This window comes from Canis lupus, chromosome 27 (assembly GCF_011100685.1).
Source record: "Canis lupus familiaris isolate Mischka breed German Shepherd chromosome 27, alternate assembly UU_Cfam_GSD_1.0, whole genome shotgun sequence".
Lineage (NCBI taxonomy): Eukaryota > Metazoa > Chordata > Mammalia > Carnivora > Canidae > Canis > Canis lupus.
In genome coordinates this window covers 45557542-45568877 of record NC_049248.1, presented here as the reverse complement: position 1 = coordinate 45568877, position 11336 = coordinate 45557542, and the positions used below count along the sequence as shown (strand labels likewise).

The window sequence follows — 11336 nt, the reverse complement described above, 5'->3', positions numbered from 1 at the left end:
AGATGCGGAACAAGATCAAAATCAGGAGGGGGACGGCTCTGGACATTGTTCTGACCTGGGGAGGTAGGAGGGTGCAGCCATGGGATTAGGAATGTTGGAGGGAGGTGTTGCGGACAGAGGATCGGGAGGGATGGGAGGCTATGGGCTAGGTAGGGCTAGGTAGGCTGAACCGCGGTGGAGGGGGGGGAGCAGTCAAGTGGGAGAGGCAGGGATGGAGACTTAAGCTGGGGCAGTGGCGGGAGACGCAACAGTCTTCAAGCATCACTAAAGAGTTGTTGGGGGATCCCAGAAGTGCCCCTGGGGATGTTCTAGACACCTGCTTGGGGGGCTGCCAAGGAGAGGTCTCCTGTCCGTGGGGCAGCAGAAGGACCAGAAACGGGTCTCTAACCATTGGTAAAGCCCTCAGGTGCGCTTCGAGACGAGGGTGGTTAAAGTCTCTCTCTCTCTTTTTTTTTTTTTTTTTTAAGATTTTATTTATTCATGATAGACACAGAGAGAGAAGCAGAGACACAGGCAGAGGGAGAAGCAGGCTCCGTGCAGCGAGCCCGACGCAGGACTCGATCCCAGGACTTGGGGTCACGCCCTGGGCCAAAGGCAGGCGCCAAACCGCTGAGCCACCTGGGGATCCCCGGTTAATGTCTCTCTCTCTTTTTTTTTTTTTTTTGTTTTGTTTTCGGTTAAAATCTCTTGATTCTTGGTCCCGTTGGCTACAGTCTCGATGCACTTTTGGAAGGGCCTTGCCCTCCGGGGCTGGAAGCCAGGGCCTCCGAGCCTTCCTGGGCCTGCGCTCTCTTAGGCTTCCCGGCTTCCGGCCCCGACGTAGCGGATGAACTACAATCCCCAGAGTCACTTAGGCCCCGTGCAGCACGCCTTCCGGGGATGGGAGTGTTTCCGGCGGAAGTGGCCGCGGCCGCGCCAATCGCCTTCGCCGAACAAAGCCGACTACGACTCCCAGTGTCCTCCGCGCCCGGGGGCGGGGAAGGGAACCGGAAGCCGGATGGAGAGCGGAACCTGGTGAGGAAGTGGGAGCCGGGGGTCGGGGGTCCCGGGGGCGGCGTCGCGCTTCGGCGCCGCTTGCTGCCTCGGGGGCTTGGCGGCGGCGGAGGGGGCGCCGCGGAGGGGCCTTCCCGGCGGGCGAGCCACGGCGTGGGCAGCCCCGCCCCGGTGCCCCGCGTCGCGCTCCGGCCCTGCGCGCTGGCGACGCCCCCGCACGGACCTCGTGTCGGCGTTCAAGGCTCCGGGCCTCGCGCGCCGCGCCGGGCTTCAGGCTCCTCCGGTTCCCGCCGGGGCCCCGCGCGCCTGGCCTGTGCCGTTCGTCCTGGGCTTCTCGCCCGTCCGGAGGCGCCTGCGGTGCCGACCATGGAACGGACCCGTTGAAACAAACAAACAACCAGACGAGGTAACAGTTGGTTGTAGGTGGATGGAACTTGTGATTTTCGTTCTATAGAGAGCAGAGGTAAAGGCTTGGCGGGAGAGGAGCGCAGAGGTGAGAGCAGGAGTAGAAGTGGATTCAGGGGCCGCCCGGACTGCGTCTCGCTCTCGCGGGGGCCCTGGAACCCGAGCCCCACACAGCCTTGCCGTCTGCAGCGCAGGTCGCTAAAGGTCAGAGGCGGGCTCAGCCTAGGACGAGAGCAGTCCCGGGGCTGGGGCAGCCCGGGCACCGACCTTGGCACTCGCCGGGAGAGGCAGAGCGGCCGAGACCTGGGAGTCCTCCAGGCCCCTTCTCGGCCCTCCCGGAGCCCCGGCGGCTCTGCTTAGCCGTCTGGACAGAGCAGCAGACTTCGCAGATCAGCCCCGAGAAGGCTTTCCTAAGACCGGCCCTGACGTTTTTTTTATTCTCTCCCACTTCCCCTAGGTTCGGATCCGAGATCGGGTTGATGGCTCAAGCTCCTTCCGTCCGCACGAGGGTCCCACCTGGGAGAAGATCCCGGCCCTAGGGGAGGCCCAGACACGATGGAGATCCACCCAGAGCCCGGGAAACCCTCAGACGACCAGAGTGCCAAGTGGGCAGCTGAGCCTTGAGTGAGCTCGGGCTCTAGAGTGCGTCAGGAAGGACTCCTTGGCAGAAGGTACTGTTTTTTTTTTTTTTTTTTTTTTAATGATTTTATTTATTTATGAGAGACACAGAGAGAGGCAGAGACACAAGCAGAGGGAGAAGGAGGCTCCACGCAGGGAGCCTGATGCAGGACTCGATCCCAGGACCCCGGGGTCACGCCCTGGGCCAAAGGCAGCCGCTCAACCGCTGAGCTCCCCAAGGCATCCTGGTAGAAGGTAGTTTTAAACAGGACTGGAAAAGGTAGGATGGACAGAGCGAGCAGGTGTTTGTTGGCTCCCTAATAAAAGGTACGACCTTGAAGATACAAAGGGAAGTTGAACAGGCTTCTGATCTGTCAAGTCGAGGCAGGGAGGCGAGGTGGTGTTCAGCCTGCATCAACCATGAGGATCACCTGAGGTCTCACAGCAGACCCACTCGCGCGTGCGGCACATGCCACCGTGTCCTAAGGGGGAAGGCGTTCCCCGTGGGATCATTGGAGCTGCGTCTCCAAGGGTGGGCATGGCTTGGGTGTATGGAGAGGCGGGGGAGTCACAGTCCCGGTTGACTCCAGGAATGTGTTTGGTTGGGTTTGAAGAAATGGCAGGTGCCAAGTTTGGGGACTTGGAGTAGGAAAAGCATTTTGAAAGCGCAAGTGGAATGCTCAGGCTGGAACACTGGGTTTGGCCGGGAGTTAGGAGGAGGACTGGAAGGCATGGTCTATGTAGACGATACAGCTTGCTGGAGTGCTCCCTCTGCCTCCTCCCCCCTCTTCTCTCTCCTGCTTCTCTACTCTCCCCCCAACCCCCACTTGCATGTAACATCTCATTCCATCCCTCACATTACTGTTATTGAGTGGATATTATCATTATTTAAAGATTTTATTTATTCACGAGAGGCAGAGGGAGAAGCAGGCTCCACACGGGGAGTCTGATGCGGGACTCGATCCCGAGTCTCCAGGATCAGGCTGTGGGCTGAAGGCGGCACTAAACTGCTGAGCCAGCCCCCGCCCTGGGCTGCCCTTGAGTGGATATTATTCCTAGTATTTAGATGAGAAAACCTGAGGCTCTGGCCACGGTTACATAGCTTGTAAGGGGCTGTCCTAAGTCCGGTAATCATCCTGCTGGCTGCTGAGAACTCTTGCATGTGGGCAAGAAGCTGGGCTGGGCCTGAGGGGGTTGTTGGAAGAGCAGGGCGGCTGACTGAACCGCCTCGGGCAGGATGAGGAGAGTGGTTAAGAGCCTAGCCTCGAGTTGGGTAGTTTGGGTTCAAATCCCAGCTTCATTACTTGCTAACTGCGTGACCCTGGGCAAGTTGCTTGATCTTTCTAAGCCTCAGTCTTCTCACCTGTAACATGGGAGCAATAATCCTTGCCTCATGGGGTTGTTACGAGGATCAATGAGGTGTAGCTGGCACAGAGCAATTGCTCACCACCTGGAAGCAATTGTAATTAGCCTTCTGTAATTAGTCTCTGGGCTCTGGCTGTGCACCTGCATCTCATTCTTCAGCACATTGGTTTCCAGGACACAGCCCATCCTGGCCGAGCTTGTTTCATTAAGGATGACATTAGAGTGCTGAGAGTTTGCCACCAGTAAATGTGTATTGAAAACCTCCCATGTGCTTGCCATGGCCTTGGAACTAGTGATTCAAGGCTTACGCCTGATGGAAAGGAGGTTTGGAGTGGGGGCTGGTGGGCCGTTCTCACCAGGTGACATAATAGGAGGAGGGACACTTGAGGAAGCGGGAAGTGGAAGGGGCCTTCACTAGCAAAACTGAGATGAGCGCAGCCAAACCTAGAGGGTGGAGGGTGACTGATGGTCTCCTCTGAGCCCAGGAGAGGGTAGCCCTGGCCAGCCTGGATCCCTCTCACTCTACAGCTGAGGGCTGATGGAGCCTCTGTCCGTCTCTTTTCCAGGTGACAGTCACGTGGCTGTGCCCTAGGCTTATCCAGTGGGGCCCCTCCATGAACCTGCAGGTGCCCTGATGGAGCCCCAGCCTTGCCTTCGAAGCTTGGCTGAGGGCTTCCTGGCGGAGGAGCTGCGGCTCAATAATGAACTGAGCCAACTGCAGTTCTCAGAGCCTGTGGGCATCATCTACAATCCTTTGGAGTATGCGTGGGAGCCACACCACAGCTACGTGACCCGCTACTGCCGGGGCCCCAAGGAAGTGCTCTTCCTGGGCATGAACCCCGGGCCCTTTGGCATGGCTCAGACTGGGGTAAAGGGCTTGGCTTCCCCTGGTGGGTGGAGTGGGAGGCTCCCAGGTGGGTGTGGGCTGTGTGCTGCGGGGAGGAGCATGTGCACGCCTGTGGACATGTTTGGGTACCGGCCCCCTGGTCCCCCCCCATACACATGCTGGCTCCTGCGGTCGCAGACACTCTCCTGGCCTTGCCGCCCATAGCTAACCGAGCACATTAACGGTAGTTCCGTTTCCCCTGTGAGCCGTCCTCTAATTGCCTCTGCGAGCTCTTCCTTCCGCCAGCCCCATCCTTACCTTGCCTTGCCGGATCTGCTCTGCCTACAGTGTGGTTGGGGTCGGGAGAGGGACCAGGAGTACTGGGTCCTCAGGTGGCTGGTTGACAGGCGAGGCCTTCAGCCCACCCGCTTCTGTTTCTTAGCTGAGGAGGGGTTCAAAACAGCGGGCTATGAGGCCTGCCTGCTTCCCTTTCAGATGGCAGGATGAGTGAATGCCCTCAGTGGGGATGCTGGGCCATGGGGGAGGGGGAGAGGCTTCAGGGCAGGAGGCTCAATCGCTTTTATTGACCCCAACTGGGGGATGAAAGGTGATCAATGATGATCGATGGAAGTGACGGCCTGAGGCTCGGGGCTGAGAGGGCACCCAGAGAGCAGTGGTCAGTCCTGTCCTTGTGGCTCCTCTAACCCCGGCTGTCTGCCTATCTCAGACCGTCTGTCTGTCCCCAGTACTACGCATCACAGCCTGTGTAGGGCTGGATATTCCCATGTACCCTCTGTACTTGGTCCCAAAGGCAAATGGGGGTAGAAGCAGCAAATAGATCCTCTGCACCACAGTCCACAATGAAAAATCGGAGAAAGATGGGCAGGATCAAACCAGAGGGCCAGAATCTTTGTCTCAGGCCTTTGGGTGAAGGGGTTGGGGGTGGGGTGTCCAGGCTGGATCTTCACAGAGGGTGTAGAGGGCTCAGCGGGTCCAGAACGCAGGCGACGTCTCCAGACTGAAACCCTCCTGTCTCTCCTTCCCGGCAGGTGCCCTTCGGGGAAGTGAACGTAGTCCGGGACTGGTTGGGCATTGGGGGGACTGTGTCGACCCCGGCCCAAGAGCACCCGAAGCGCCCAGTGCTGGGACTGGAGTGCCCTCAGTCAGAGGTGAGCGGTGCCCGGTTCTGGGGCTTTTTCCAGAACCTCTGTGGACAGCCCGAGGTCTTCTTCCGTCACTGTTTTGTCCACAATCTATGTCCTCTGCTCTTCTTGGACCCCAACGGGCGCAACCTCACCCCCGCCGAGCTGCCGGCCAAGCAGCGAGAGCAGCTTCTTAGGGTCTGTGACGCAGCGCTCTTCCGGCAGGTGCAGCTGCTGGAGGTGCGGCTGGTGGTGGGCGTGGGGCGGCTGGCGGAGCAGCGGGCGCGGAGGGCGCTGGCCGGCCTGCTGCCCGAGGTCAGGGTGGAGTGGCTCCTGCACCCCTCCCCCCGGAGCCCGCAGGCCAACAGGGGCTGGGAGGCAGCGGCCAAGGACAGACTGAGTGAGCTGGGGCTGCTGCCGCTGCTCACGAGGTGAGGGCCCCTGCGGCCCCACGTCACCCGGGAGCCGGCAGAGGACCGCAGGCCCCGGGCCGGAGCAGCCAGGCCCCTGGGCTCCCTGCTTGCTGGGACCTGCCGCCGCAGGTTTGACACTACTGCTTGCTCCCCCTTCCTTTGAGCGTTGTTGCCTCTGGTCCTGTGGTAAGAGCGGCACGGGGACTTGGCATCTGCTCACCTCACGGGTTCCTCGGGCGCCTCTGGTCGGTGACGGTGGCCTGAACAGTGACCTGTGGAGCCGTCTTTGCTGTGATGGAGACCCTGCCAGGACCCCCACCCGTCCTCACAGAACAGCCTCCTTCAAGCTGAGCCTTTTCCTCCGAGGGGCTGGAACAAAGCGAAAGACACGGATGTGAAGAGCGAACTTCTTACGGGAGACTGAGGCTGGATCAGAGGAAGAATTCAGCGTGGCGGGAGCCACGGGGCGGGCGGGCGGACACGGACCAGAAGACCTGGATTTTCATCTCGGCTTTGAGACTTTATAACTTTGGATAAACTGAGGAACCTCTCCAAGCTGAGGATCCTCGTCTGTAAGAGGGGGATCCCCGCTCCGTGGCGTTGGTGGGGATTAAGTGAGAAAACACTTGGAAGTGCCTTGGCGCAGTGCCTGGTGGGTGGGTGCTCCTTACACCTCTTGCTTTCTTGCCTCTTGGTGGGGGCATCACTACACCGCACTACAGAGGGCGCCCCCCACCCTGAAGCTCTTGCTGGGTGAGGGGCAGATCCTCCCCCTACCAGGGGTGGACCAATAACTATGAAAAACCCAGCCTCTGGTTTTTCAGCCCAAGCATTAAAAACTCCTCAACCTGGGCAGCTGGGTGGCTTGGTTCAGCGGCTGCCTTCAGCTCAGGTCGTGATCTTGGGCTCCCCACTCAATGGGGAGCCTGCTTCTCCTTCTTTCTTTGCCCCTCTCTCTTCTCTCTCTCTCTCATAAATAAAATCTTTAAAAGAAAAAACCCAGCTCCTAAACCCTTTTGTGTTGTCGTTTTCCCCCCTCCTGCATGTCTGGGATGGAAGTGGTAGCTTAGTTTTTCCCTTCTCTTACCTCTACTCCGTGTGCAAAGAGTTCCCCTGGGTATCTGGGGAGATGACGTAAACAGGCCTCTGATTGTTTTACCAGAGCCTAAGGGGCTCCGTGGGTCTGTCTGCTACTGGGGCCCTGTGGGGAGCAGGTGATGGGTGGATGGAGCCTGCGGTCTCCACCTAACTCATTTCTTAGGTCTGCTGGATGACTGGTTGGCGTGCCCTAAAACGGGGCTGGGAAGGTGAAGCAAACTGGTAATAGAGTGGGTCTTGGGACCCTCGTAATGAGGAACACATGGTTGGACTCCAGCTCCCAAGACAGGTCATCTTCAGCTTTCAGAATTCATAAGACTTTTAGTATAGGGGTGCCTGGCTGGCTCAGAGGAGCCTGAGACTGTAGATCTTGGGGTTTTGAGCTGGAGCCCCATGTGGGGTGTAGAAAAATATAAAAAGACTTTTTTTACTGTAAGTGTCCCCCATTTGTATAATAAAGAACTTGACTGGCTTTTGTCCTTGGTTCTTGGGAGGGAGTCTCTAAACTCTTGGAATTTCCCAAGTGATAGGAGTGTCTTTGTCGTTCACGGCAGGGGTGGGGGCCAGACCACACACCTGAGTGTGCTGACATTGGCTCTGGAGGAGGACTAGGACGACGCCAGAAAAGGCCAACCGTTTGATGAGCGGGTTGGGGCTCAGAGCCAGGTGGTATCAGCCCGAAGTGTGTGGGGTGGGGGAGGCAGGAGATTGAATTCCCCCATGTGGTCAGTGGTTTCAGTTGATAATACGCAATGAGAAACCCTAATGAAAATTGGACACGCAACCAGCCAGCGTGCATCTGTTGGGGCAGCCCGGGGGACTCAGCGGTTTAGCACCACCTTCGGCCCCGGGGCTTGATCCTGGAGTCCCAGGATAGAGTCCCGCGTGGGGCTCCCTGCATGGAGCCTGCTTCTCCCTCTGCCTGTGTCTCTGCCTCTCTCTGTGTCTCTCATGAATAAATAAAATCTTAAAAAAAAAAAAAAATGGCTTCAGTGAGCCTGTCGAACACAATGGCTGCAACAGCAGGGTGCTGTGTCCTTCCGGACGATACTAGAAGCTGGGTTTGGAGCCCTCTCAGCCCCTGCCCCTCGTATGTCTCGCTGGTCCTGGTTTGCATCCTGTGTGATGAAGCTGTGGTTCTAAGCGCGGAGTTCTGTGAGTCATTCTAGTGAATTGCTGAACCTGAAGCGGTCATGGGAACCCCTGAATTCGTAGCCAGTTGGAAGCACAGGTGGCCTGGGGACCCCTGAACTTGTAGCTGGCATCTGAAGTGGGAGCAGTTGTGTTGGGGACTGTGCCCTTAAACCTGCTTGGCAACTTTGCACCCCCACATGCCTTAGACCTCTTTCCTCCTGCTGCAGGGCTGTGGTGCTGAGCAGTCATCGCCCCGCGCCCATGCCCGGGGCACTAGGTTACACACCGAAGTAAGTGCACAGAGATAAAAGCCGTCGCTCCCCACTGCGTTTAGCTGAGGTAGAGAAAGCTCCCCGGAGGAGGTGGCACTGCAGGTGGCCGTAGACACCAGGAGCTTTGGAGAGCATCGTTATGGTCAAGGGGTGGCAAGTAGATTAGCACTGACTTTGCCCAGTTGGGAGAAAAAGCCAGGAGGTACGCTGGAGCCATCTTGCGAAGGATCTTAAATGCTAGACTCATCTTCGAGAATCTGAAGTCCAGTGGGGAAAGTGAGATGCATAGAACACACGCATTTAAAACATCCAGCGATGGGACACCCGGGTGGCTCAGCGGTTGAGTGCCCGCCTTCAGCCCAGGGCGTGATCCTGGAGACCCGGGATCGAGTCCCACGTCGGGCCCCCTGCATGGAGCCTGCTTCTCCCTCTGCCTGTGTCTCTGCCTCTCTCTCTCTCTCTCATGAATAAATAAATAAAATACTTAAAAAAAAAAAAAAACCCAGCGATGAACAAGTCGAAATGATGACAGCTGTTGGCGAGGATGCAGAGAAAGGGGAAGCTCCTCCACTGTTGGTGGAACGCAGGCCGGTGCAGCCACTGTGGAAAACAGTGCAGGGGTTCCTCAGTTGACCCTAGAGCTGCCTACGACCCAGCAATTGCCCTGCTGGGCATTCATCCCAAAGATACAGATGTGATCCGAAGGGGCACCTGCACCCCTGTGTGTAGCAGCAATGTCCCCAGTAGCCAAACTATGGAAAGAGCCCACATGTCCATCAACACGTGAGTGGATAGAGATGTGGTCTATATAAATATACAATGGAGCAGTACTCAGCCATAAAAAAATGGAATCTTGCCATTTGCAATGACATGGATGGAACTAAAGTGTCGTGTTAAGTGAAATAAAGACAATTATCTTACGATCTCACTCGTGGAATTTAAGAAACAAAACAGGATCATAAGGGAAGACAGGAAAAAGTAAAACAAGATGAAATCAGAGAGAGAGATAAACTATGAAGAACTCACAGGAGACCAACAGGGTCGCTGTGGGGGAGGTGAGGGGGGCACTAAGGAGGGCACCTGATGGAATGAGCACTGGGTGTTATATGAGCCTGATGAGTCACTGACCTCTACTTCTGAAACCAACATTACATTAGATATTAGTGAATTTAAATAAAAATAAATAGTGGAGGGGTAGGGCAGAGACCTTTTTTTAAGATTTATTTATTTATTCATGAGAGACACAGAGTCAGAGACACAGGCAGAGGGAGAAGCAGGCTCCATGTAGGGGGCCCGACGTGGGACTCGATCCCGGGACCTGAGGATCACACCCCAGTCTCAAGGCAGAAGCTCAACTGCCAAGTCACCCGGGCGTCCCTTTTTTTTTTTTTTTTTTTGAGAACTTTGTTTTTATGTAAACTAGTTGACTTAAAAAAATTAATTGATCTTATAAATAAAACACAGATCAACAGATGGGCATGAAGGGTCAGGCTCTGTAGAAGGCAGAGTGGGTGCAACGGGGTCAAGGAGGGAACGGGAGGCGATTACAGGGCAGGTGACCTGGTGGGACAGTATGGTCTAGGTGAAACCCTAAGACTGGGGGTTGAGAGTGGCGAGATGGGGTAGGGCCGGGCCTAGGGGGGCTGGAACGGTAGTGACCCGGACGGTGGTTTGAGACTTAGATGCCAGCAGAGCCACTGCTTCTAGTAGAGCTGTTGTTCTGAATTCTTGGGGCACGTCTTGCCAGCAAGAGGCCGCTGAGGGTGCTGCGCCTGCCTTTTCCTAAGGGCACCATGTTAGTCTGCGTAGCAAAATACCACAGACTGGGGAGCTTAACCAACACATTTATTTTTATTTATTTATTTATAGATTTTATTTATTCATGAGAGACACAGAGAGAGAGAGAGAGACAGGCAGAGACACAGGCAGAGGGAGAGGCAGGCTCCACGCAGGGAGCCCGACGACGTGGACTCGATCCAAGGACTCCGGGATCACGTCCTGGGCAGAAGGCGGCGCCAAACCGCTGGGCCACCTGGGCTGCCCCAAGCAACACATTTATCATCTCGGGTTCTTGAGGTTGGGAGTCCCCGATGCAGATGTCAGTAGGTGCAGTTTCTCCTGAGGCCTCTCTCCTTGGCTTGGGGACAGCTGCCCTCCCACCGTGTCCTCCCATGGCCTTTCTCCGTCGCTCCTCTTACAAGGACACCAGTCATTTTGGATTAGGGTTCCACCCCTATGACCTCATTTAACCTCAGTTACCTCTTTAAAGGCCACATTGGGGGATCCCTGGGTGGCGCAGCGGTTTAGCGCCTGTCTTTGGCCCAGGGCGTGATCCTGGAGACCCAGGATCGAATCCCACATCTGGCTCCTGGTGCATGGAGCCTGCTTCTCCCTCTGCCTGTGTCTTTGCCTCTCTCTCTCTCTTTCTCTGTGACTATCATAAATAAATGAAAATTAAAAAAAAAAAAATAAAGGCCACGTTGGGGGGTAGGGTTTTGACATACGAATTTGGGGGATTGGGAGACACAATTTGGCTCATAACGGGCATCTCATGCCACTGTTTTCCTGTCCCCACCAATGTGGGCCTCTAACAAAACAGGGTCCTCAGCAGGGCCCTTCCTCCAGTCTGGGGGCCGAGTGCTGGCCACCTGTGGGCCGCCGCTCTGCCCCTGTCCATTCTAGAGCAGGTTTTCAGGGCAAATGAGAGTCTTCAGGGAGGGGAAGCTCACAGTTTTCTACTGGGCTGAGGGGAATGGAGACTTGAACTGCTACAAAACAATACTGTGAGAAGTATTTTAAAGCCACAGTGAAGTCACTTGGGATCACCTAGAATTTTGTGGTCTGAAATAGGAGCCACGAGCCACGGGGGGGGCGAGGGGGGCTGCTTAAGTTAATGGGGCGCCTGGGTGGCTCATTCAGTTAAGCTTCTGACTTCTGCTCTGGTCGTGATCCCGGGGTCCTGGGATGGAGCCCCGCATCTGTCTGGGCTCCCCACCTGGGGCGGAGAGTCTTCTTCTCCCTCTGCCCCTCACCCCCCACGTGTGTGTGCATGCGCGCTCTCTCTCAAATA

The 11336-nt window shown here is 56.4% G+C and overlaps 1 protein-coding gene across 3 annotated transcripts; it reads left to right on the top strand.

The window, feature by feature from the left end:
- The first annotated feature begins 859 nt into the window (after positions 1-859).
- SMUG1 (single-strand-selective monofunctional uracil-DNA glycosylase 1) lies at positions 860-7332 on the top strand. 3 transcript variants are annotated; one of them, XM_038577842.1, is made up of 5 exons: positions 1023-1399; positions 1856-2069; positions 3948-4249; positions 5257-5376; positions 5575-7332. In XM_038577842.1, the coding sequence occupies exons 3-5, from the start codon at positions 4016-4018 to the stop codon at positions 5782-5784; spliced, it is 564 nt and encodes a 187-aa protein (XP_038433770.1). In that variant the 5' UTR covers positions 1023-1399; positions 1856-2069; positions 3948-4015; the 3' UTR covers positions 5785-7332. The 3 variants fall into 3 exon arrangements, with proteins under 3 accessions (XP_038433769.1, XP_038433770.1, XP_038433768.1); XM_038577841.1 differs by lacking the exon at positions 1023-1399 and adding an exon at positions 860-1014 and having other exon boundaries at positions 5257-7332; XM_038577840.1 differs by having other exon boundaries at positions 5257-7332.
- The last annotated feature ends 4004 nt before the right edge of the window (positions 7333-11336 follow it).

Coding starts and splice junctions, on each gene's coding strand:
- SMUG1 (XM_038577841.1), top strand. CDS start 4,016: ATGGAGCCCCAGCCTTGCCTTCGAAGCTTGGCTGAGGGCTTCCTGGCG. Junction 4,250..5,256: donor TTGGCATGGCTCAGACTGGG/GTAAAGGGCTTG, acceptor CCTTCCCGGCAG/GTGCCCTTCGGGGAAGTGAA.